This window comes from Mustelus asterias, chromosome 14 (assembly GCF_964213995.1).
Source record: "Mustelus asterias chromosome 14, sMusAst1.hap1.1, whole genome shotgun sequence".
Taxonomy (NCBI): Eukaryota; Metazoa; Chordata; class Chondrichthyes; order Carcharhiniformes; family Triakidae; genus Mustelus; species Mustelus asterias.
The window spans coordinates 45,609,117-45,636,878 of record NC_135814.1 but is presented as its reverse complement, the minus strand read 5'-3'; the positions used below and the strand labels follow the sequence as shown (position 1 = coordinate 45,636,878).

The window sequence follows — 27,762 nt, the reverse complement described above, 5'->3', positions numbered from 1 at the left end:
TAACAAAGTTTGCGGATGACACAAAGATGAGTGGGAAAGCGAATTGCGGAAAGTTTGCAGAGAGATTTGGATAGGCTAAGTGAGTGGGCGAGGATCTGGCAGATGGAGTATAACGTTGACAAGTGTGAGGTTATCCACTTCGGAAGGAATAATAGTAAAATGGACTATTATTTAAATGGTGAAAAATTACAACATGCCTCTGTGCAAAGGGACCTGGGTGTCCTTGTGCATGAATCGCAAAAACTCAGTTTGCAGGTGCAGCAGGTGATCAAGAAGGCAAATGGAATGTTGGCCTTTATCACGAAGGGGATGGAGTATAAAAGCAGGGAGGTCTTGCTGAAATTGTACAAGGTACTGGTGAGGCCGCAACTAGAGTACTGTGTGCAATTTTGGTCCCCTTATTTGCGGAAGGATATATTGGCCTTGGAGGGAGTACAGAGAAGGTTCACCAGGTTGATACCGGAGATGAGGGGGTTAGCTTATGAGGAGAGATTGAGTAGATTGGGCCTGTACTCGTTGGAGTTTAGAAGGCTGAGGGGAGATCTTATAGAGACATAGAAGATAATGAAGGGGCTAGACAGGGTAGAGGCAGAGAGATTATTTTCACTTAGAAAGGAAACAAGAACTAGAGGACACAGCCTCAAAATAAGGGAGAGTCAGTTTAGAACAAAGTTGAGGAGGAACTTCTTCTCTGAGGGCAGTGAATCTCTGGAATTCTCTGCCCATTGAAGCAATGGAGGCTACCTCGTTAAATATGTTTAAGTCACAGGTAGATAGATTTCTGATCAATAAGGGAATTAAGGGTTATGGGGAGCGGGCGGGTAAGTGGAACTAAACCACTATCAGATCAGCCATGATCTTATTGAATGGCAGGGCAGGCTTGAGGGGCTAGATGGCCTACTCCTATTTCTTATGTTCCCTCTGGGACAAATATATCCTTCCTTGGGTAAGGCAACCAAGTGTTGCCTCACCAATATAATTGTAGTAAAACCTCTTAACCTTATACTCTAGTCCCTTTACAACAAAAGCTAACATACCATATGCCTCCCTAATTGCTTGCTGTGCATGCATGTTAACTTTGTGATTCATATACAAGGAAATATATATTTCCCAATCTCTCACCATTCAAAACACATTATACTTTTTGATTTTTCAGATCTGAATGTATGGCTTCACACTTAGTCATAGTGTATTCCATCTGCCATGTTCTTGCCTACTCACCCATCCTATCTATCCTCAGCCTCTTTGTGCCTTCCTTATTGATTACTTTCTCATCTTAATAAATCAGCTGATGCATTGGAAAATGCACTTTGTTCTGTAAGTTGTATAAGTTAGTGTGGGTGAATTCAGAGCCAATGCAGCTACAGAATTAGAGAAGAAAAGAAAGATGGATCCAGAGAGAAAAAAAGAAACAAATAAAAGTAACCTTTGTTTAAATTTGGTACTCTTAAAATACCTATCAATTATTATGTGAAGGAATTAGATTCTACATTTGTACTGATTAATCTTCAGTGCCACAGTTAATTGGTAATATATCAGTTACCCTATTGTTAAAAGGATATTTGCAATAACTTGATTTCACTTTTGCAAGTTCAGTTTGTATCGACATGCACAAATGACAGCTTCATAACATTCAATGGATGTCAATAGTGCGGCAGAGAATGAAATGCCGATTTCATTATTTAATGGCAAAACAGCACAATTCACTGTATATTTTTTGGATGTTGGCATTTAGGAATTCAGCTGCTCTTTCTAAATTTTTGTACCACCTGCATATAATTAACAGTGAACACCATTTGCCTCACCTTATTCTGACACGTCTCAAAGCTGTGGTCATTTAAGGTAGTGATACTGTGCATAAATGTCCATTTTCTACCATGCCAACATAATGTGAGTGCTACCATCATCTACTTTATATGCTTAATTACTGTATACAGCAGTTATTACTGCATTTTAAGTGCTAATTAATTCACTTTAATAAATTATAATTAGCAAATTGATTTAATTTGATATCTTGTAGTTCCATTGCCCAGTTTAAAATTTTGTGACTAAATAGTTGAACTTGGCTTTATTTCTGTGGCTCCACCACTCCTCCATCTGTCATGTATATCAATGCCGTTTGCAATTCTTCCCTCATTCGCTTCACTCTTGCCAGCAATCTGATTTTTTTTATCTTCACCCCACCCCTGCACTATTTAAAATCCTCTGTCCAGATTTCATTTGGTGACTAGGAGGGACTGTAAGTGGAAATACACATCAATGAATCTCTGAGCTTTACAATGAATGTGCAGAAAACTGACATAACCAGCCAGTAAAATCTATACAAGTATCTGTATAGAGTGTAAGGAAAAGCCCTGACATTTCATCACACTGACATATGTTTATCATTGAACTTAAGACGGGGGGAAGAAGCAACTAACTTGTTGTTTCGTAATTATATTTTTATGATATGATGTGTCTGTCCATTGAGTGTATACTCCTGTTCCAAGTGTCCAAACTCATAATGGAAGTATAAGTAGAATGTTTTAAATCTAGAGTATTGATTGGAAAGTACATGCAATGTAGGCAGTTTATTTACTTCTACAGCTCATACAAATTCATATAATGTTAACAGCATAGAAATAAAGCATTAGACTCAACTGATTTATGCTCCACCCAAACCTCCTCCAGGGGCGGCACGACGGCACAGTGCTTAGCACTGCTGCCTCACAGCGCCAGGGACCTGAGTCCGATTCCAGCCTCGGGTGACTGCCTGTGTGGAGTTTGGATGTTTTCCCCGTGCCTGCGTAGGTTTCCTCCAGGTGCTCCGGTTTCCCCTCTCGGTCCAAAGATGTGTGGGAACGGTTGATTGGCCATTCTAAATTGCCCCTTAGTGTCAGGGGGACTAGTAGGGTAAATGCATGGGGTTACGGGGATAGGGCCTGGGTGGGATTGTTGTTGGTGCAGGCTCGGTGGGCCGAATGGCCTCCTTCTGCACTGTAGGAATTCTATGATTCTGATTCTATTCCTCTCAAGTACGTTCTTCCTCCCTCTTTCTCCCTCGCACTTATCGAACTTCCTCTTAATGCTACTCTCTCAACTAATCTTTGTGGTTGAGAGTTCCACATTCACACTGTTTGGACAAAGAAGCTTCTCCTGATCTCCTATTAATTATTAATAACTAACCAATATTTACGATTTTACTTTTGGACTCCCCCTACAATTCACATTTGTATTTTCCAAGACAAAATGTACCACATTTATTGCATAGATCAGATTATATATCAGTATATTATTATATATTATATATTATGGGGAGGCGATGGCCTATTGGTATTATCACTTGACTATTAATCCAGAAACTCCGCTAATGTACTAGGGACCCGGGTTCGAATCCCGCCATGGCAGGTGGTGGAATTTGAATTCAATAAAAAATATCTGGTCTTAAGAATCTACTGATGACCATGAAACCATTGTCGATTGTCAGAAAAACCCACCTGGTTCACTAATGTCCTTTAGGGAAGGAAATCTGCTGTCCTTACCAGGTCTGACCTACATGTGACTCCAGAGCCAAAGCACTGTGATTGACTCTCAACTACCCTCAGGCAACTAGGGTTGGACAATAAATGCTGGCCGGCCAGCAATGCCTATGTCCCACGAATGAATTTTTTAAAATCATATTATTATCATGTATCAGTATATCCCATATCAAATAATATTTTAAATTGACAAAATAAGAAACTGAACTACTGGGCAGCAATTATTATTAGGTGCATTTTATTTACAGTATTTTATTAAATTGCATATTCTTATGACATTATAAAAGTGCTGTTTGATGTGGGGACCAGCGCATCTTTATTTTTAAACAATTGTTTACACCGAAATCTGCTTTGATTCAATCAACCATGGATCCTGTTGTTTTTCAGGATTACGTAGTTCATATGCCAGTCAGCACAGTCAACTGGGACATGAATTGCGTTCTGCCATGTCTCCTGATTTGCATATTACTCCAATCTATGAAGGAAGAACACTTCAAAGCCCAGTTTATCGCAGTCCCAGTCATGCAGGCGTTGAACTTCTTCATGGCACTCAAACCGCAGTGTTTCGTACGGGATCAGGTAATGGTTTTGTGAGGTTTCTTTTCTCTTGAGAGCATCAAGAAAAGCCACACTCCTGAAGAAAACAGTTTTACACTGAATTATTTAGGAGCCAGCTCTTTGAATATGTTTTTAATAAGAAGTAGGAGCAAAAATAATGGTTTACTGATGAATTACAATAATTAAATAAAAAGAGCTTAATAGTAAAATTGTAGATTGTAAGCTAGGATTGATCCTTAAAATATTTGATGTATAACGTGTTTTGTTACGAAAGTGTTTTGTTTTTCCTTTCCAATTTGGTGAATTCAAATCTAAGCACTGAGTGAATGCAAGGAATGATTTGCCTTTATAAAGTTAATACATGATGATTTTGCAGTGTAAAACTGCAAAATGGGAAAGTATTTGCAGAATTAAATTGAACCTCAACTCTATTTAAGAGCTTGAGCATTTAGCCACCCTATTCACAATCCAAGTCCTCCAATTCTAACCCATTTTTTTCAGGAAATTAGTGTACATTGTGAAGTGCAGTTAGGGGAGGAAGTTTGGGGGCACGGTGCTGGAAAAACATATCACTACTATTGCCTCATTTCCTCCAGGTTTTTATTTTATGATACTTTGAGAAGTCAAAATAGGAAAAAAATCAGTATAATCAGGCAGAGTCAACATCGTTTTATGAAAGAGTTAACCATTTTTTTGGAGTTCTTTGAAAAAGTAACATCTGCTGTGAATAAAGGGGAACCAGTAGATGTACTATACTAAGAGTTACAGAAGGCATTTGATGCCATATCAAAGGTTATTGTGAAAAATAAAAGCTCATGGTATGGGGGTAACATATTGGCATGAATAGAAAATTGGATAGCGAACAGGAAACATAAGGCAAAAATGGGTAATTTTCTGGTTGGTAAGATATGACAAGTGGTGTGCCACAGGGATCAGTGTTGGGGCCTCAACCTTTTACAATTCATATAAAGTGATGGATGAAGAGACTGATTAATTGGCTGCTCAGCTTTCTGAGGACACAAAGATAGGACGGTGGGAAAATAACATATAAAGAGGGCATAGGTTAAGTGACTGGACAAAGATCTGACAAATAGAATATAATGTGGGAAGATGAGATGGTCCATTTTGGCAGGAAAAATAAAAAAGAAACATTTTATCTAAATCATGAGAGATTGCAGGACTCTTAGATGTAGAAGGATCTATGTGTCCAAGTGCATGAACCGCAGAAGATTAGTATGCAGGTACAGCAAGTATTTAGGAAAGCTAATAAAAGTTATAATTTATTGTGAGGGGAATTAAGTACAAAAATAAGGAGGTTACGCTTCAGTTATATCAGGCATTGGTGAGACCGCATCTGGAGTACTGTGTACATTATTTGTCTCCTTGTTTAAGGAAGGGATATAAATAGAAGAGAAGATTTGCCAGACTAATACCTGGAATGGATGGGTTATCTTAAGAGGAAAGGTTAGACGAGCTAGGTTTGTGTCCGCTGGAGTTTAGAAGAGTAGGCAGTGACTTGATTGAACATATGATCCTGCAGGATATTGACAAGGTGGATGTGAAGAGGATGCTTCCTCTTGTGGAAGAGTCCATAACCAGGGGCCACTGTTTAGAAATAAGTGGTTACACATTTAGTTTAAAACGTTTATTAGTGTCACAAGTAGGCTTACATTAGCACTGCAATGAAGTTACTGTGAAAATCCCCTAGTTGCCTACTCCGGCACCTGTTCAGCTACACTGAGGGAGAATTTAGCCTGACCAATGCACCTAACCAGCACGTCTTTCGGAGGAAACCGGAGCATAAGACCATAAAACATAGGAGCAGAATTAGGCCACTTGGCCCATCAAGTCTGCTCCACCATTCAATCATGACTGATATTTTTCTTATCCCCATTCTCCTGCCTTTTCCCCATAACCCCTGATCCCCTTATAATCGCTGTCTGAAAGACACTCAATGACCTGGCCTCCATAGCTTTCTGCGGCAAAGATTCCCATAGATCCACCGCTCTTTAGCCTGAGGTTGTGCCCTCTGGTTCTAGTTTTTCGTACTAGTGGAAACATCCTCTCCATGTCCACTCTATCCAGGCCTCGCAGTATCCTGTAAGTTTCAATAAGATGACCCCTCATCTTTCTAAAACTCGGAGTACAGACCCAGAGTCCTCAACCGTTCCTCATACATCAAACTCTTCATTCCAGGGATCATTGCTGTGAACCTTCTCTGGACCCTTTCCAAGGCCAGCACATGCTTCCTTAGTTACGGGGCCCAAAACTGCTCACAATACTCCAAATGGGGTCTGACTAGAGCCTTATACAGCCTCAGAAATACATCCCTGCTCTTGTAGTCTAGCCCTCTCGACATGAATGCTAACATTGCATTTGCCTTCCTAACTGCCGACTGAACCTGCACATTAACCTTAAGAGAATCTTGAACAATGACTCCCAAGTCCCTTTGTGTTTCTGATTTCCTAAGCATTTCCCCTTTTAGAAAATAGTCTATGCCTCCATTCCTCCTTCCAAAGTGCATAACCTTACACTTTTCTACATTGTATTCCATCTACCACTTCTTTGCCTAGTCTCCTAACCTGTCCAGTCCTTCTGCAGCCCCCCTGCTTCCTCAACATATCTGTCTCTCTACATATCTTTGTATCATCTGCAAACTTAGCAACAGTGCCTTCAGTTCCTCCTTCCAAATCGTTAATGTATATCGTGAAAAGTTGTGGTCCCAGCACCGACCCCTGAGGCACACCACTAGTCACTGGCTTCCATCCTGAAAAAGACCCTTTTATCCCCACTCTCTGCCTTCTGCCAGTCAGCCAATTGTATCCATCAATTCTGCCAGTCAGCCTGTTGTATCCATGCCAGGATTTTACCCTTGACACTATGGGCTCTTAACTTATTTAATAGTCTCCTATGCGGCACCTTGTTAAAGGCCTTTTGGAAATCTAAATAAATCACGTCCACTGGTTCTTCTTTATCTAACTTCCTTGTTACCTCCTCAAAGAACACTAACAGATTTGTCAAACATGACCTCCCTTTAATGAAGCCGTGCTGACTCAGTCCTACTTTATCATGTACTTCCAAGTACTCCGCAATCCCATCTTTAATAATGGACACTAAAATCTTGCCAATGACCGAAGTCAGGCTAACTGACCTATAATTTCCCATCTGCTGCCTCTCTCCCTTCTTAAACAGTGGTGTTACATTAGATACTTTCCAATCCTCTGGGACCCTCCGTGTCTCCAGTGATTGCTGAAAGATCACCACCAATGCCTCCACAATTTCTTCAGCTATCTCTTTTAGAACCCTGGGGTGTATTCCATCTGGTCCAGGTGACTTATCCACCTTCAGACCTTTCAGTTTCCCCAGAACCTTCTCCTTAGTGATGGCCCAACTCCTGTTGTATCCTGACTCACCTGTGCCCCCTGATTCTCCTGGAGCTCTGGCATTCCACTGGTGTCTTCCACCGTGAAGACTGATGCAAAGTAACTATTCAGTTCCTCTGCCATTTTTTTGTTTCCTATTATTATTTCTCCAGCCTCATTTTCCAGTGGTCCAATGTCTATTTTTGCCTCTACCTTTTGCACCTGGAGGAAACCCATGCAGACATGGAGAGAATGTGCAGACTCCGCACAGACAGTGACCCAAGGCTGGGAATCGAACCCCAGGTCCCTAGTGCTGTGAGGCAGATAGTGAAATTTGAATTCAATAAAAATCTAGAATTAAGTCTAAAGATAACCATGAAACCATTGTCGATTGTTGTAAAAACTCATCTGGTTCACCAATGTCCTTTAGAGAAGGAAATTTGTCTTCCTTACCTTGTCTGGCCTACATGTGACTCCAGATCCACAGCAATGACCTCTGGGAAGGGCAATAAATGCTGGTCCAGTCAGCAACGCTACATCCGATGAACACTTAAAAAAAAAACACTTGCTTATTTTTGAATTAGAAACAGGGCAATATCATTAGGAAGAGTTTATTTGTCCACACACATTTGACATTGGTAACTCTATTGCAATATGCCTCCCAGCCCTCGCACAACCTCTTGCATTTGTGGTCTTTGTCGACTACTCCATGTTTTGATTTCTTCACTGTCACTTCATTTTTTGCTCTCTGCTCGAAAAGGTGAACACCATCTGGATGCAGACTTGAATATTCTTTACTAGCCTCCAAAAAAGCAGCTGAACCCTAACTGTATGAAACATTTTCCATAGTTAATCATTCTTGGGCTTGTGTCTCGGCTCTGGATCCAAATTAGAGATACTTTTGTGCTGTTAGCCCATGTGCAGAAGAACTGAATTCGGCCTGCCCCAATTCATTTTTGCATTGTATCCCCTACAACCATCTGTCCCATCAATGCAAGATCGATTTGAACCCAGGTTTCAGAGGTGAAACTCCATCCAACATATTCCACCATCTGATTCCCCTCCTTTATTTTGTTTAATCTGTTAGTTGGCAAAATACACAGTAGTTTAGAGAGTATGGTACATAGCCAGAAATCCAGTGGCCTGGATGTAAAATCAATAGAATGTGAATTCTATTTAAACCTCGGAAATTGAAAAGCTGGTATCAGTAAAAGGGATTAAATGTAGTCATTCCAAGTTTGCTAATGACACAAAACGAGTTGCAAATGTGTGTAAAGAGGTTTCAAGGGGATTTAGACAGGCTCTGTGAATGTGCAAGAACAAGTGGATGGAACGTAAAGTGGAAAAATGTAAAGTTATCCACTTTGGTGGGAAAAACAGAAATGCTGAGTATTTATTGAATGGTGCGAGATTGGAAAATATTGACATCCAAAAGTGTCTTAGTTCTTGAGTCACTGAGAACTAACTTGCAGGTACACCAAGCAATTATAAAAGCTGATGGCATGTTGGCCTTTATTGCAAGAGGATTTGATTGTGGGAGTAAAGATGTCTTGCTGCAATGGTGTTGAGGTGGAAGATCAGCCATGATTTCCCACGTTGTCATGTTGTAAAAATCCAACTTGCTCACTCTATATGTTTTGGAAATTAAACCTGCCTCCCTTCCCCTATCTAGCTTATAAACACTTAAATGTGTTTCATTTTTAATGTCCATCTGACATATGCAAGTAAGCCACTCTATTGCATGAATTACCATCATTATTTTGGAAAGCTATGGATATACAATAAATGCTGACCTTGCCATTGATGTCCATTTCCCAAGAATTAATTTTAGAAGTTATATTTTCAATTAAAATTGGGCATTTGTTAGGGGTCAGTCCCATGAATATAGAGCCAAGACGTGAACAAGTCTTTGCGAAAGCGAACAGAATTTGAGATGAGCACCAAATGTCTTTGATTTTATTAACAATTTCAAGTGCTTCAAAAAAGAACACCGACACTTTTTGTATGCAGAAATTTGGTTTGCTTTTTTACTGAAATTGGCTACTAGTTGTAATTTATATCTTGTTTTAAAGCAAACAGTGGAATCTTGTCCCAGCAAAGCTACAGGCCATGTGAGATTATAACATTTCTCAGGAATAGTACCCAGAAAAAAGTGATTATTCACACACATGATTCTAGCTGAAATTGTGCGTTGCACAGCAGATGATGTTGAGTAAACAATTGAAATTTAACAAAATTTCAAGTATAGCAAAGGCTGAGGACAGGTGACAATGATTACAGCGAAATAATAAAACGATTAAAAGGGATTAAAAGAAAATAATTATTTGTTTTTAACTTATTCTCTCTTGGGATGCGGGCGCCACTGGCAAGGCCAGCATTTGTTGCTAATCCCTATTGCCCTTGATTTGGATGTCTTGCATTGCCATGTCGGAGGGCATTTAAGAGGGTCTGGAATTGCGTGCAAGTTAGACTAGATAAGGGTGCAACTTTGCTTTCTTAAAAGGGATATTAGTGAACTAGGTTAGTTTTTACAACAGTTTCATGATCACTATTAGTGAGACTAGCTTTCAATTCCAGATTTTATTAATTGAATTTGAATTCTACTAGCTGCTATGGTGGGATTTGAACCCTTATCTCCAGAGCATTAGCCTGGACCTCTCTATTACTAGTCTAATGACATTGCCACTGCATTACCATCTCCCCTCCTTTAATGTAGGGCATGGTAGCACAGTGGTTAGCACTGCTGCATCACAGCTCCAGGGACCTGGGTTCGATTCCCGGCTTGGGGCACTGTCTGTGTGGAGTTTGTACATTCTCCTCGTGTCTGCGTGGGTTTCCTCCAGGTGCTCCGGTTTCCTCCCACAGTCCAAAGATGTGCGGGTTAGGTTGATTGGCAATGCTAAAATTGCCCCTTAGATGTCCTGAGACGCTTAGGTTAGAGGGATTATTGGGTAAAATATATAGGGATATGGGGGTAGGGCCTGGGTGGGATTGTGGTCGGTGCAGACTCGATGGGCCGAATGGCCTCTTTCTGTACTGTAGGGTTTCTATGAATGTGATTGAATCTATAATTGTTATAAATTCTGTTGCACTGAGAATTAATCTGCACTTATCCATGGAATGAGAGCGTTGCTGGCTGGACCAACATTTATTGCCCATCCCTAATTGCCCTTCAGCTGAATGGTTTGTTCGGCCATTTAAGAGTCAACCAGATTGGGAGTTTAAATAACATGGGTAAAGTATTTTTGGGGGTTGGGGGGGTTCGGAAAACTGTTTTCATATACGTTGATAAATTAAATTTGTGGAACTTAGAGATCTTATGAAATCTGTGCATCGATAGAGTGTAACAGTAATTGTCATTTGATACTCTGTTTATAGGTTCCTAAGTATGTAATGATGTACTTTCCGGAATATAACTAAAATTGTACATATTCTTAAATTTAAATAACATAGCCCCTGTCGTATGTGATGATCATAATTTTGAACCTGGTTCTGTTAAATGCGTCCTGATCAATTTGTTCAGAATAAATGAGTCAATGTTGTTGCTTGGATCTATTTTATAGAAAATGTGCTTAAAATCCTTTGTTACAGCACTTTAGATGTACATTCACAAGTTTAATGCAGTTTTGAGAATAACATTTTTTTATTTCTAGCCATTGGAAACCTGCAGAGATCAGCAAGTCAACGCAGCACCATGACTTACCAAAGAAATAATTTTGCTCTAAATTCAGTGGGTAATTATGGTGATCCATACAGGGCAGTTCAATACCGACCATCTGAATCTAATTATTCCAGACTTCATTATACCATTCCAGCTGATGAAACTACAACAAGGTCTCCATCAATTGACAGCATTCAGAAGGATCCAAGGCAAGTGTAATTGGCGTTGGCTTGTAGAATTGTGTTGTAGGATACTGTTTATCTTACTAACTGAAATTACTTTTATGTTGGCTTTATTATAGTAAACTATAGCCAATAAACAGGAAGATTGATTAGTATCTATCCTTTTATAACCTGATATAAACTCTGCACATCTCAAAAAGATAAGTGAAGATGAGACGGCTCATTTGACCTATCTTAGTTTGTCTATTAAACATATCCCACTTTCGATCAAACAAGGGGTGTGGCTTGGGTACATTTTGTGAAGCTTGGTGAATGAGGGAGTTCGGTGAAGGGGGGAAGGAAGTGCTTCTTTTTCTACCATTTTCAGTCTCCAGTAGTTTGTTGTGTTTTCTTCCTTGTCTCCAAGCGAGGAGAGTGCAATTTGACTCATAAGCTGATGAGTATCCATGATGTGGAGATGCCAGTGTTGGACTGGGATGGGCACAGTAAGAAGTCTCTCAACACCAGGCTAAAGTCCAACAGGTTTATTTGAAATCACAAGCTTTCAGAGCACTGCTCCTTTATCAAATGAATGAAGAGGTAGGTAGGTTTCACAAACACGACATATATAGACAAAGACACAATAGCAAGATAATGCTTGGAATGCGAGTCTTTTCAGGTAATCAAGTCTTTACAGATACAGATAATGTGAGTGGAGAGAGGGATAATCACAGGTTAAAGAGGTGTGAATGGTCTCAAGCTAGGACAGTTTTTGCAAGCCCAGGCCAAATGGTGGGGGTTATATGACAACCCAAGATCCCAGTTGAGGTCATCCTCATGCGTGTGGAACTTGGCTAACAGTTTCTGCTTGGCGAAAAGACTCGCAATCCAACCATTATCTTGCTACTGTGTCTTTGTTTATATATGCTGTGTTTGTGAAACCTATCCGTGATGAAGGAGCAGCACTCCGAAAGCTCGTGATTCCAAATAAACCTTTTGGACTTTAACCTGGTGTTGTGAGACTTCTTACAATGAGTATCGGTTGTAGGGTCCTGTGTGTTACTAGCTGCACAATCTCTGTCATGCCGCCTTTGGCTTTTTAAACTGAAATCACTGCGTTTTAAAATATATTTGAACAAAGCTCATTCCCAACCAGAAATAAAATCAAAAGTCCCAAACCCCCACAAATGAATTTGAATAAAATCAATTGAATACACCACTGTATTTTAATATTAGTTATTAATGTCTCAGTCTTTGTGCAAAGCAATATTATGTAGTTTTGTTCACTTTATTCAATCACCCATTCGATAGAGAAACTTGGTTGGTTGGGTGAAAGCCTCAAAGCAACTTGGAACCAGAGATCAGGAGGCTGAAAGGAAGCCAGTGTAGAATAAGACCTGTACTGTGCCTGAAAGATGATCATATTTTGCTCAAATAATGTTAAATATCTTGGGTACACCCGAAGCAAAGTCAGCAGAGGTCTGCTGCTTTAATTATGAACAAAGGAGCTAGTTTAAGCTATCCAGTTTCTCAAACCTTATTCTGCTATTCATTTAGATCATGGCTGATCTGTATCTCAACTCCAGTTATCCGCTTTTGCCCCATATTCTTAGCTAACTTTATCTAACAAAAATCTATCAATTGTAAACGTCCACTGACCAAGCATTAAAAGCCTTTCAGGGAGCTGTGGGGGGAATTCCACACTGTGGGAGGGGAAAGAATTGCATCCTGATTTTGCTCCTGAGTCCAAATCCAATGCCAAGATTCTTTTCCTTTGTTCCTGGCTTTCCTATTTTATCTAATTGAATTGTAAGTTGTGTAAGGGACTAAAGGAGTCTGCAAAGGGATATAGATAGGATACGTGATTTAAGCAGATGGAGTATACTGTAGGAAATGTGAACTTGTCCTCTGGCTGGTGGAATAAAAAAGCAGCCCATTATTTAAGTGGAGAAAGATTGCAGAACACTGAGGTACAGAGAGATCTGGATGTTTTCATACATGGTTCTCACAAAGTTAGTATGCAAGTACAGAAAGTGGTTAGGAAGGCAAATAGAATGGCGTTTATTGCAAGGGGCATGGAATATAAAAGTAGGGAAGTTTGGTTTCAGTTGTACAATTGGTGTAACCACATCTGGAGGACATCAATCACGTTAGAAGTAATGCAGAGAAAATTAACTCGACTGATTCCTGGGATGAGGGGGAGATTATTTTATGAGAAAAGGTTAGGCCCACTGGAATTTCAGAAAATGAGAGGTGATCTTGTTGAAACTTACAAAAACCTAAAGGGACTTGACAGGGTGAAAAGGATGTTTGCACTTACTGGAGATTAGAGCTAGGGAACACAGATTAAAAATAAAGGGACTCCCATTTAAGACAGAGATGAGAATTATTTTCTCCACGAGGATCATTAGTGTGTGGCGTTGGCTTGTAGAATTGTGTTGTAGGATACTGTTTATCTTACTAACTGAAATTACTTTTATGTTGGCTTTATTATAGTAAACTATAGCCAATAAACAGGAAGATTGATTAGTATCTATCCTTCTACTAAACCTGATATAAACTCTGCACATCTCAAAAAGATAAGTGAAGATGAGACGGCATGTTTCCATGAGAGAAATGGCAGCAGTGTTATTGAATATTTTTAAGGCTGAATTAGATTCTTAACTGACAGCAGAGTCAAAAGGTATGGAAGCTAGGCAAGGAAGTAGACGCTGCAATCAGATCCGCCATGATCTTATCAAATGGCAGGGCAGGCTCAAGGGGCCAAATTTCCTAATCTTGCTTCAAATTCGTATGTTTGTATCCTTCTATCTAAATTACCTAAATTAACACTAAGGAACATAAAGCAAATTAATGCAACCTGCCATCATGATTAACGCTTGCTGCATTGGTGTTGCCAAAGTACAGAGTTCCAAGCTTGATGGATTCCTATGAAACCAAAGAGTAAATCTTAAGTATCAAAATCAATTTCAAGCAAGGATTAGTAAAACCGCAATGAATTTTGTGTCCAAAAAAGATGCAACAAGTAGGTATTCCTGAGCTTTCATTTTAAATCAATTTAGAGGAAAAATTGAAAATAGAGTTGCTGAAAATTGCAGGTCCAAAATCAGAAATGCAAAAAAATGAATGCTGAGAGATGAGGCAATTTTCTAAAATCTGAGGAAGAAACAAACTTGAGCATTATATGTACCTTTTATACCAGGGAGTGTCAAATCGGGACCTTTGACAAAAAATGTGATTCCCCAGAAGCAGTTAAAATTACCACGTTTCTACATTTGTTGAGGGATACTTTAATGTCCAATAACTGACTTTCTGCAGATGGATACAATTTGCCTTGAAAAAGTAGGTCATTATTAAAAACCAGAGATGCATTCCCTTTGCAAATTTAAAAACTAAAATCGTAATATTTTGTAAAAGTGCTAATAGACCAATGAGCAACAAGAAAGATGATTCCATTTTGCTGAAATTGTGGTTTGATTTTGCCCCACATATTTTAGTTTAAAATCTGAAAATTCTTATCGAAGAGATTTACTAATGAGGGATTTTCTCTCTTCGTTAGGGAGTTTGCTTGGCGTGACCCAGAGTTGCCAGAAGTGATTCACATGCTTCAACATCAGTTTCCTTCAGTTCAGGCGAATGCAGCAGCCTACTTGCAACACCTCTGCTTTGGCGATAATAAAGTGAAAATCGAGGTATGGTATATAGCATTTGTATTTCATTTTCGGGGAGACCAATAAAAGAGTGCAGAAGCATGCCCTCCAAATTGAAAAGTACAGCATTTCTGCTAACTTGCACATTGAATTCTTTGATGCAACTGAAATCATCTTGAAATATGCAGGTATTTTAGTGTGGCATTTATGAGCTAAAATCACTATGTTTACTGTTGATTGTTCTTACATTTCAACAATACACATCGTAAATTGAGAATCTTCCTGATACATGCCTACTTAACTTCACAGTGCTGATTACTTGATCCACTCCTGAATTAGCATTGGAAAAAACGTAACTGTAAAAGAATTAACTTCTGTCCCAGCTCATTTCTGATCTCAAACAGATGCACAATAACTTTTTTCCATCTAGGTAAGTCCACCACCATTCACGACGGGATGTGGCAGGACTACAGAGCTTAGATCTGATCCGTTGGTTGTGGGATCGCTTAGCTCTATCACTTGCTGTTTATGCTGTTTGGCATGCAAGTAGTCTTGTTTTGTAGCTTTTGTAGTTGTATCATTTTTAGGTGTGCCAGGTGCTATTCCTGGTATACCTTCCTGCGCTCTCCATTGACCCAGGGTTGATCCCCTGACTTGATGGTAATGGTTGAGTGGGGGAGATGCCAGGCCATGAGATTGCAGATTGTGCAGGAGTACAATTCTGCTGCTGTTGATGGCCCACAGTGCCTCATGGCTGGCGAGTCTTGAGCAGTTAGGTCTGTTCGAAGTCTGTCCCATTTAGCACAGTGATATTGCCACACAACCCAATGGAGGTTATTCTCAGTGTGAAGGCGGGGCTTCGTCTCCACAAGGACTGTGCAGTGCTCACTCTTACCAATACCGTCATGGACAGTTGCATCTGCAACTGGCAGATTGGTAAGGATGAGGTTGTTGGTTCCTTCACCGCCTGCTGCAGACCCCGTCTAGCAGTTATACTCCTTAGGACCCAACCAGCTCGATCAGTAGTGCTGCTGTCGAGCCACTCTTGGTTGTGGATGTTGAAATCCCCCACTCAGAAAAAGCAAATTTTGAGGGGTTACCAAATACTTAAGGGGATAGATTTAAAGGAATTGTTCAGTGTCACTGAAACAGCCATGATCAAAGTCTCAAATGATAACTCCTATCTGATCATGGTGCATTACGTCTCCTCAATCTCTTGCTGCATTTGATGCAGTCAGCCACATAATCCTCTTCAGTACTCCTCCCCATTGTCTAGCTGAGTTGGGACTTTCTTTGCTTCAGTCCACTCTTGCTTATCCAGTCATAACCAGAGCATCTGCAGGAATGGCTTCTCTTCCCAACACAAACGCTTCTGGAGTCCCCTAAAGATCTATCCTTTTCCTCATCTACATACTATCCTTCAGCACCATCAGCTGAAGGCATGCATCAGGTTCCATGCAAACTTTGACAGCATCTAGATCCTCTTGACTCCTTCACTACCCATATGCTGTTAGCCTACTTATTTGATGTCCAGGTTTCCTAGATGTGGTAGAATTACCAAGCTTTGATATGACCCCAAAGCAAATACTATAGTTTCCGTAAATCTGCAGCATTTGTGGAGAAAGAAACAGAGCTGATGTTTCAGGTCGATGACTATCATCAGAATAACATGGAGGTTATCCTAAGGCTGAAGACAGGACTTGGGCTCAAGTCTGGTTATTTCCGAGGGTACAGTGCTTTTGGCAGATGCCAAAGATGGTAACTTTGTTCTTTCCAATATTGGTAGCCTCAAAACAACTCAATTTACTGGGGTTACATAGAAGAACTATTGAATCCCCACAGTGCAGAAGGAGGCCATTCAGCTCATTGAGTCTGCACTGACTGTCCAACCCAGGCCCCCACCCCACTCCTTATCTCCATGCCCTGGGCATTTTAGTATGACTAATTCACCTAACTTACACATCTCTGGGCACTTAGGGGTAATTTAGTATGGCCAATCCACCTAACCTACACATTTTGGACCGTGGGAGGAAACCAGATCACTTGGAAGAAATCCACACAGACACAAGGAGAGCGTGCATACTCCACAGAGTGACCCAAGGCCGCAGTCGAACCCGGGTCCCCGGTGCTGTGAGGCAGCAGTGCTAACTATTGTGCCACCATGCCTGCAAGAGAGACCTTTCTAGGTGATGAGAATCCTTAGCGAGAGCAGGAACATTGATTGAGGAGGATTTCCTACCTGGTTGAAAGATTAATGCCTAGCCATGGCAGGTAAAGTGCTTTGCATATTTTCTGTCCTTCCCTACTGGTTCTTTTGGAAGAATTGGAAGTATGTTATGTTCAAAAAGATCATAGAATGATTACATGGAAGGAGGCCTTTTGGCACGTTTTGTTTGTGCTGGTCTTCTGCAGGTGCAATTCACAGAGTGCTATTTCTCTGCCATTTCCCTTGATCGCTGCACATTTTTATTTTTTAGATAATGATCCAGTTCTTTTTGAATAATTGTATTGACCCTGCCCCCACCATGCACTCAGGCAGTGCATCCAGATCCTAACCACTTGCTGTGGTTTAAAAACAACTGTTTTCCTTGTATTGTCATTGCTCTATCAATTATCTTCAATATGTGCCTACAGGTTCTTGATTCTTCCACCAGTGGGAGCAGTTTCTCCCAATCCAATTTGTCTAGATTCCCCCGCAATTTTGAATACCGTTATTAAATCTCCTCTCAGATATCTCTTCTCTAAGCAGTTCCAGATTCTCCCATTTTATCTGCGTAACTGAAGTTCCTCACCCTGGAATACATTCTATATCCTCCCTAATACCTTCACATTCTTCCTAAAGTGTGGCACCCAGAACTAGAGACAATACTCCACTTGAGGATAAAACAGTGTTTTATGCAGGGTTAACATAACCTTGCTTTCATATTCTTGTGCCCCTTTTGATAAACCCCAGCATGCCATATGTTTTATTAATGGCTCTCTTAACCTGTCCTGCCACGTTATGATTTATGCACATTTCCCCACAGCTCCCTCTGCTCCTCCAGCACCTTTAAAATTGTGCCTTACAGTTTATGTTGCCTCCTTGTTCTTCCTAACAAAATGAATCACTTCACACTTTTCTGCATTAAATTTCATCTGCCCCTCATCTGCAGAAGTCCAATACTAACTCCAGGGAACTCCACTGTGAATCTTTCTCCAGTCCAAAATATAAACATTCACCACTGCTGTTTCTTGTCACTCGGCCAATTTTGTGTTCTTGTTGCTACTGCCCTTTTATTCCATATATTAAAACTTTGCTTACAAGTCAGTTTGCCAAGTCGGCACGGTGCACAGTGGTTAGCACTGCTACCTCACAGCACCAGGGACCCAGGTTCGATTCTCGGCTTGGGTCACTGTCTGTGCGGAGTTTGCACGTTCTCCTCGTGCCTGTGTGGGTTTCCTCCGGGTGCTTTGGTGTCCTTCCACACTCCAAAGATGTGTTGGTTAGGTGCATTGGCCATGCTAAATTCTCTGTGTACCCAAACAGGGTACACTGTCAGCACCTCACTGTACCGCAAGCCCACCGATAGCATCTCTACATCATACCCAAACAGGCGCCAGAGTGTGGCAACTAGGGGATTTTTGCAGTAACTTCATTGATGTAAGCCTACTTGTGACTAATAAATAAACTTTACTTTGCTGTAAGTCGGATTGCATGGATTTTTGTTGGTTTTATCGTATGACCTCCTGCTCCCACCATTGGTCGTTATAGCACAACCAACGTTTTGTGCTGCTTTCCCAAACCAATTGGAAATGTAAAGATTCTTCATTAGCTGATTGCTCAATTGTTGAAATCATAGAAACCCTACAGTACAGAAAGAGGCCATCCGGCCCATCGAGTCTGCACCGACCACAATCCCACCCAGGCCCTTCCCCCATCTCCCTACATATTTTACCGCTAATCTATGCATCTCAGGACACTAAGGGGCAATTTTAGCATGGCCAATCAACCTAACCCGCACATCTTTGGACTGTGGGAGGAAACCGGAGCACCCGGAGGAAACCCACGCAGACACGCGGAGAATGTGCAAACTCCACACAGACAGTGACCCAAGCCGGGAATCGAACCCAGGTCCCTGGAGCTGTGAAGCAGCAGTGCTAACCACTGTGCTACCGTGCCGCCCTAAGAGTCAGTCAAAATGATCAGCCCAGGGCATGGACAGTTTGAGAGTCAGTCAAAATAGCCTTTTCTCCTCTTTTCATAACTAATAAACCAGAAGTATTCACTGAAAATACAGGAAATGCACACTTTTATTTAATGCTGCTCAGATTTTGCTCCTGAGATGTTCGCAGTATTATTCTGGAAACTTCAGACCAATTGCACGTGTGTTGTGCAGCAATTTATCAAATGCCTTTTTGGAGTCCATCCACATCAACAGCATTACCTTCACCATCCTCTCTGTTGCCTCATCAAGCAAGTTGGTAAAATGCGATTTGCTCTTAACAGATCCATGCTGGCTTTCTTTAATTAACTGCCAGACTTCTCACAAAGCTTGCATAAATGTGTTAATTTCACGCTACTGTCCATCTTAATTGGAGGCATCTGCTAGTGGGTCGAAAATTTATGGATATTCACTGTTATTTTCAGTCATGTAACATGTCAATAATATAGACTGATCTTATGAACAAAATATTTTTAAGTTCTTGGGCAACACTTGAGTATTGTTCTGAAGTTATATGGTTGCATTATAGCCTTGATGACATGGGGAATAAGCAATATTGAAAATACAGTCACGAAGATTACCCCCTTGACTTCTGCTGGATGTAGCCTATTTTGTGATTTTATTAACACCCACATTGCTAGAAAACTGCTAGGATCCAGCAGACAAACTTCCATGTGTTTCTGTGAACTTTATATGGGGAAATAGCTAACACAACCAAAAAAATTCTGAGTGTCAAATTCATGTAAAAACTGGAGTAAATCACGCTGCCTTTTTCAGCAGGAGTTTCAAAATGAATCTCCCACACTCTGTGCACTGCAGGGTACACTGGCGTAAATCAGCCCAAATATCAGTGGGCTATTCCCACTGGAGAGGCTGGCAGCATAGTCCAGAGTGGGCTACTGCGCATGCGCCTATCTTTCAGCACTCAGATTGGCGCATGCACAGTAGCCCCACGTTGCCAGCCTCTTGATCGACATGCTGAGTAAAAACCATTAAGCTGTCAATCAAATGAGAGATAGAAGGACAGGACTGAGGGAAGGGTTGAAAGGTATTTCAATGACTCTGCACTTTCTATGAAGGCTCAGAGACTTGAAATAAATGCAGTATTAAAACAGTGAGGCTGAGTGAACAGCTGTGGAGATGGGAATTTCCACCCCCCTAGTTAAAGTGACTGTCTTCTGACAATCAGAGAACTTCAAAGGGATCTGCTCACACCCGTAGCTTCTGGGAGAGAGAAAGAGAAATCCCTGATGCAAAATGGAGTGCCGCTATGATTTAAAAGCCTGACAGGTGATCAGGGCACATGGAGACTAAAATCACATGGCCAGATCAAAATTCACAGATGACAGGCAGGAATTAATATATTGAACAGAGAGTTGCCTGAAATCACCAGAGTCTTACCAGTCAGGAGTGATATTCCGGTTTGCCAGGACTAAGCAGGCAGTCCAGCCATGGAACCCCAATCCCAGGGGATAGTGCTGAAATCAATCCCTTACACCCGTCCAAGCCAACCCGGGCTCTTTGGGAACCCTTCCTCTGCACCCTTGCAGTAGCAGAGGGCACATGTGCATTGGACTAACCTCCTGAACCCCGATGGGGGTCCAGGGTGTCAGTGTCAGGGGCCAGAGAACCATTGGCACTGCCAGGGCAGGGGGTGCTGAGTGGTCTGGTCACCCCCATGCCTGCGTGATGTGGTGGGAGGGGGGTTGACCTGTTACTTGAGTAGTTGGGGAGGGGTGTGGCAGAGAAGCCCCTCCTTGCTGAGGAATAGGTGGTGCTACCCTGGTCAGCGGGGATCACCATTTCCATTTTTTGTGTGGGGGGGGGGGAACCTGTCTGTGACCACGGAGATCGGGGTACCCTTTACAGATGGCACCCTGATCTCTGAAAAACGGCTGGCCGGCATGATTTGGGGGATGCATAAATTTGTAACTTTCAGGTGGGAGGATCCCAGCTCCAGCGGGAAACACTTGAGTTATCCTGCTGGCATGGGCACTTAGTCCTGATCCATGTACCTATGGTAATGCCTGGAGGCGATTCCATCTTGAGTGCCTGTCCGATACCTTGCAGATTGCGCACCCGCAACATGTGAAATAGTGTAATTTGTATGCTAGATTGTTAATATGGCACTTTACAGATTGTTGGGGTGAGAGAAATTTAAATGTTAAATTTGCCCCCTTTTTTTATCTCCCTCAGATCTAAATAACCTGGAGAGAATTGGACAATGCAAATTGTGGGTTTTTGCAAATAGTCATCTGACTTCCATATTTTGTACTTTTGTTGCACATAAATCTATTTAGTGAAAAGCTTTGGTGGTGGCAGGGTGAGAATTATGCCTCACCTCCATTAATTTGAGACATGAATTCAAGAGAGCTATATCTTTTGTGTTTATGGGATTAATAGTGCATATTTTAAAAATTGCATATTTCTATCTACAGTAAAATAAACTTAAGTATTCTGAGCCGTGTATCTTATTTACTCAAGGTGTGCATATTGGGTGGAATTAAACACTTAGTTGATCTACTGGATCATAAAGTCCTTGAAGTTCATAAAAATGCATGTGGTGCACTTCGGAACCTGGTTTATGGAAGAACAACTGATGAAAATAAAATAGCCGTAAAAAATGCCGGTGGAATCCCAGCTTTACTACGTTTGTTGCGGAAAACCGTGGATGCTGAAATGAGGGAGCTCATTACTGGTGAGTGTTGACATAATTACAATTTATTTGACTAAATTAATAAATATGTGACGAATTATTATTTGTGAAGTGATTTTGCCCCAGCTGATATTCCTGCACATTGTGGACAGGGGCTCAAATCTACATCCTTTCTGAATGATGTATGTACCTCTGTACCACAGCATATAGTCCATGTAGTCAATGAGCCATCTGGAGGCAGCTTTCAGTCAATACATCTAGTAACATGGGCAGTAATATCATTACTTGTAATTGTGAAGTACACTTATTGACTGCTATGGAGGTGCTTACAGCTCAAGATATTCCACCGTCCAAGACATGGTAGCATCATTGAAGAAAATCAGTATAAATCAATCCAGTTATTTTATTGCTTTTGCTTTTAACCATATTTTGTCTTGTGTGTTTCAGTGCAATAACATTCTGATTGTGATGATGTAACTTTTTATTAAAAACTCACCCACATCTAATAAGCTCCTGTAATTCTATAGTCCAAGGAGTAAATATGCCTGGCCTCCTTTATATTATCTCTTTCTGTTGTTTCATTGAATGTTAGTTCTAGTTCTTTTTGAACAGGAAGCGTTTCTCTTCTTGCAATTTTGCCTTTTTGTTGAAGCTTTCAACTTGCTATGGTGGACACTCCTGGAGTCTTGCCAGTTGCTATACAGTACAGTTAGCAGCTAACAAAATGGGAGGACAGGAATCTATCTTTGGTATTCCAGTAGTGCTGCAAAAGAGGGACCAATTCAGGAAAATACATGTTCAGACACTTCAGGTGACATCCGCTACCTTTAATTCAGGCCCACTGTTTACAGACCATGTCACTGCTATTCAGTATATCACAGGAGATTTGTTTTCAGTATTTTTGTTTTGCTGCATCCCCACATCACTTTCTTATAACTGTACATTATTTCTGTTGTCTCACATCCTGTGTAATGATTTTGTTCTGACTTGGTACTATCTGAAATAACATATGCCTGCATTACTTTTAATAGGTAATACTGTTACACCTTCTTGCTGTTATACATGCTTTTCAGTTCTCCCACATAGTCCATCTGACATTTTCTTTATCAACCTTTTAAACTGGTAAGTTTTGTTTTAAATTTTATCTGTTTTTCCTTATTTTAAATTTCATTTATGATCTGACACCTTTCTGCCATTACCTTTGGCACTCTGCAAGACCTGTGTTCTCTCCCTGCTTTTGTTACTGTCCTCAACCTTACAGCGCTCCTTCCCAGTACGCTAATGCTCTTGTCCCTGCTGACCTCTAGCACCCTTAGTGGATATTTAATTTGTTTTTAGCCCTTATCTTGGTCTAAGCCCACTGCTTTCCTGCTCAGTATGCATTCATTGCAATGCTACAGGCCTACTAGTGAATTGGACAAAAATAAATCTGGATGGAGAGCGTAATCAGAGTGAGAAAGGGAGAAGTACTGAAGGTGGGAGTCTGAGGGGGAGAGGGAAAGATCAGTTTAGGGGTGACGGACTCTGAACAATGTCACAGGAAATCTGCTGGTAACATATTTAATGGAATTCAGAATAATCATCCAGCAAAACACTACCAATTATGCTCTTCTAAAATTGCCAAACATGTTTTCAGATATTAGCCTGGAGTGAGTTACCTGCCAAATAAAGAGGGATGAAAAGGATTGTGAAGTAGGAATTGGACTGTTTTGAGAACAATCTGATCACAAAGTTTTAATTTAATCTTGTCATGTAGATGGCTGATCTTTGAAAGGGAATTTTAAAGGAAGCATGATTATGAAGCCTCTCAGAAGTAGCAAACCTCTAGCAATTTTACTCATTTTAGAAGTTCTTGCAGTTCTTGGCATCAAGTGCATGTATCTTTAATCTTGGTGATAAATTCAAAGACTCCTCTGCTGGAAACAGAAATCTTTGCAGTACAGAAAGGCCCTGCTCCAGGTTGCCCGGTTATAAGTTGCTCCACTTCAAATCACAGTTATAATAGGGCCAGCATGTGCACAGTGTCAGGATTTCCGCTGCAGCATTGTTTCACATCTGGCCAAAGTAGCACATGTGACCCGATCAATGCCACTTTGGGATGCCTCTCCCACTCTGCCCTTCTCTCCTGCTCTTTGCCCATCTTGTTCACCGATCCTCCTACTTGCTACCCATCCAGCTCCCTCAGCCCTCCCAACTAATAGCTCCTCTCACTTCCTGGCTTGCTTCCACCTCCTTGTCACCCCTCTCCCAAGTCCTTGCTCACACTGAGGATTTGAGAGACAGAAGTGGCGAGTGGGAGGGTTGGCAAGTAGAAAAAATTTGAATATTTCTTGACTTTAAATAAAATTTTTAAAATTATTTTATTTTTAAAATGTTATACCCTGTAAGTCCTACATTTGTATTTTTTTTTGGATGGGAAAGGTAGTGCAGAACTTAACTACAGCTTTTACTTTGGTTGTAATGAGAAAATCTGATTCGTCTAATGTTATTTCATTTAAAGTTGTGTTTTCAGGAACACAACTGCAACATTAAATGAGGAGTATGCTGTATTTTGATTTAAGAGGGTCTGAAAATGCATCAAACCGTAGCATTCAAAATCTTTGTACTGGCAGCATACAGAACATTTAAGATGCTTCCTCAAATACCTGACAATAGATGATCTGCAAATGTGAAAAGTTTGAAAGGTTATTGTGAGTGAGACAAGAAGTGTACTGTAAAGAGCTAATATTCTTAATGTAGTTTATCAAGAGGTAGGAGGAAATGATCTGGGCAGAGAAAGAAATAATGATGTATAAGGAATAAATAAGAATGGAACGTAATGAATTATCTTAAATATTTTATTGCAACACAAGACCAGTAGGAGTAAACATTTTTAAGAGCAAAACGGAAGCCAGCACAGGTGATATTGCCTAGCAGAAAAAGTTTTAAAATTACATCAATCAAAATGTAATGAGACCAGGAGTCACACAAAGGTAAGATTGAGAATAACAGTTAAAAGCAATATTTGATAATGTATATTAGATAATATATGGGGCTGTTAGAAAGGTAGTTTGTAGATGGCAAGTAAAGGGCGCTGATGGCAACTAAAGGAAGCCACCAATGTTTTTGCTGAATATGGAGAGGATGAAAGGTAAAAAAAAACACATTGGTCCATTTTAAGGGCTGCAGGAATGACCTCTATTTAATACATTATTAAATCAGTGTTTATAAACAAAAATCTGGAATTTATTGTTTTTATTTCTTGTTCCTGAATCTGGACCATAGAAATTAGTAAAGCATGTATTATGAAAAGAATTAAAGGATACTTTGAGACATGATGGGGAAGGGTGTGCCTTGAGAAAATCTCAAGGCTGAGATTTTGTGATGTGCTCTGGCATCAGGTGTGGCCTCATAATTTTAACCCTCAATTACCATGTTATGTTTTGATCAGCCGAGAGTTCTTGAGAAAATGAGCAAGAAAATCAAGATTATTAAGAAGTTGACAAATACAGTAGCTGCACTCAAAATGTAGCCCCAGTATTAACAAAAGGAATGAAACATGTTAAATTATTGTTCATAATGTTACTTTCCTTTGAGAGACCACAAAATAGTTGGTCAGTATGGTTTCAGAACCAGGATACTATAGCGGAGAGGCTATGGCATAGTGGCATTGTCGTTGGACTAGTAATTCAGAGACCATGGGTAATGCTCTGGAACCGGGTTTGAATCTCACTATGGCAGATGTGAAATTTTAATTCAGTAAAAAAAGTCTAATGATGACCTTGAGGCCATTGTCAATTGTTGTAAAAACCCATCTGGTTCACCAATGTCCTTTTAGGGAAGGCAATCTGTCATCCTTATCTGATCTGGCCTATATGTGATTCCAGATCCACAGTAGTGTGGATCCCTCAGAGATGTGCAATAAATACTGGCCCAGCCAGTGACACCAACATGAATGAATTTTTAAAAAATACTGCCTTTCAAAATGTATTGCAGCTGGGTGACTCGTATAAAAGGTTGGAAGTGTTTTAATGGAGAGGCACTAAGACACTGGGCTGAGGAATAATACCCAACGTTTAACGTGGTTAAATAAAGAATAAGCGTATTCCAACATGAATCTGTGTGTAAATTGATCTTAATTAGTAAAGCTAAAAAAGAAAGTGATCATTTTTTTAGAATAGGTAATAATCACACTATTGGTTAATATGAAATATGCAACATTTTGGAATATTTAGGCATAGTTATGGACATGCTATATTTCAAAAGTGTGCTAGAATGCAGATAGTGTAGATATAAGTGACCATCCTTTGCTGATTTATTCTCTAGACATTTATCTTTTTTCAGATGCCATGCCCTCAGTGTATTCTTATCTCCATCCTGTTCGAACCAGTTTATTCCTTCATAGATTTTGCAAATTGAACCCAAAATTTTTTTTTAGGACTTTTCAAAGACACAATTTCTTGAAGTCTGCTTCCCCCTAATCCAACCAACAATGACTGTCTCTTGTCTTTGTATTGTTTCAGCTTTAGTCCTGTTTCAGCTTTAGTCCTTCCTCTCTGAGATTCTTGGCTCATTAATCCCCTGGCTCAAATGCAGCTCCCATCATTAAAGCTGGCTCCAGGAAATTCTGTTTCCTCCATCGTGCCAAGTCATTTTCCTCTCAGTAACTGTTTATATAGCCCAACTCTGTCTAATATATAAATACTGCTCTGGCCACATTCCAACGTCTCATATTCCTGGATCTAATACAAGAAAATGATTGATTCATGACCCTTTTGCTATCCTCAGCTTCATATGTTTACTGTTTTTATCTTTCATGTAACTTTTTTCATTTTTCTTTATTTTACCAAAGCTACCAAAGTTCAGTTTTTCTGAACTTTTTCTTCTTATACTGGAAATATATTATCTTTAATGATGTCTTCTGCATCTTCATTGTGTTGCAATCAAGACTCATTGCATAGTCTCTGGAACCATATTATGATTCCTGTATTATTACTACAGACATAATAAGCCAAATGTTGCTGTAAACTTTTCAAGTTCTATGCTGAAACTACAAAAATGTCCCAGAGACTAAAGTAATCGGTCAGTGCAATTTGAGGTCATGGAGAAAGATTTCAAACTGCACGGACATAGAGAGAGCAGATTACAAAGTCAACCCACGGAAAGCGACTGGCCCAAGTGGGATACCCAGACGAGCACTCAGATCCTGCGCGGACCTGCTGGCGGGAGTATTCACAGACATCTTTAACCTCTCTTTATACCAATCTGAGGTCCCTATCTACTTCAAGAAGACAACCATCATCCTGGTACCCAAGAAAAGCCAGGCAGCGTGCCTTAATGACTATCGTCCGATGGCTCTGACATCCATCATTATGAAGTGCTTTGAAAGGTTAGTCATGGCACAAATCGAGTCCGGCCTCCCAGATTGCCTATATCCACTACAGTTTGCCTATCGCTGCAACAGGTCCACAGCAGACGCCATCTCCCTGGCCTTGCACTCAACCCTGGAACACTTGGATAACAAAGACACTTTATTCAGACTCCTGTTTATTGACTACAGCTCAGTCTTCAACACCATTATTCCTACAAAACTCATCTCCAAACTCTGTGGCCTGGGGTTCAGCTCCTCCCTCTGCAACTGGATCCTAAACTTCCTAACCCACAGATCCCAATCAGTAAGAATAGGCAACAACACCACCTCCTCCATCATCCTCAACACCAGTGCTCTAGTGTGTCCTCGGGCTGTGTCCTCAGGCCTTTACTCCTTGTACATCTATGACTGTGTGGCCAAATTCCCCTCCAACTTGATTTTCAAGTTTGCTGATGACGCCACTGAAGTGGGTCAGCTCTCAAACAATGAGACGGAGTACAGGAAAGAGGTAGAGAATCTGATGAACTGGTGTGATGACAATCTCTCCCTCAATGTCAACAAAACGAAGGAGATAGTCATCGACTTCAGGAAGGACAGTGGAGGACATGCTCCATCTACATCAATGGGGACAAAGTAGAAATGGT

General features: G+C 40.6%; 1 protein-coding gene across 4 annotated transcripts in view; it reads left to right on the top strand.

Moving 5' to 3' along the window:
- The window catches only part of pkp4 (plakophilin 4), a 153,508-nt gene that overhangs the window by 89,722 nt on the left and 36,024 nt on the right, over positions 1-27,762 (top strand). For 2 of the 4 annotated variants that reach the window (XM_078228320.1, XM_078228317.1), the window contains exons 8-11: positions 3,906-4,097; positions 11,092-11,308; positions 14,820-14,952; positions 21,597-21,810. In XM_078228320.1, coding sequence (XP_078084446.1) covers positions 3,906-4,097; positions 11,092-11,308; positions 14,820-14,952; positions 21,597-21,810 — 756 coding nt within the window. Of the gene's footprint in view, positions 1-3,905; positions 4,098-11,091; positions 11,313-14,819; positions 14,953-21,596; positions 21,811-27,762 lie in introns of all 4 variants that reach the window. The other 2 variants (XM_078228321.1, XM_078228319.1) reach the window with 1 other exon arrangement.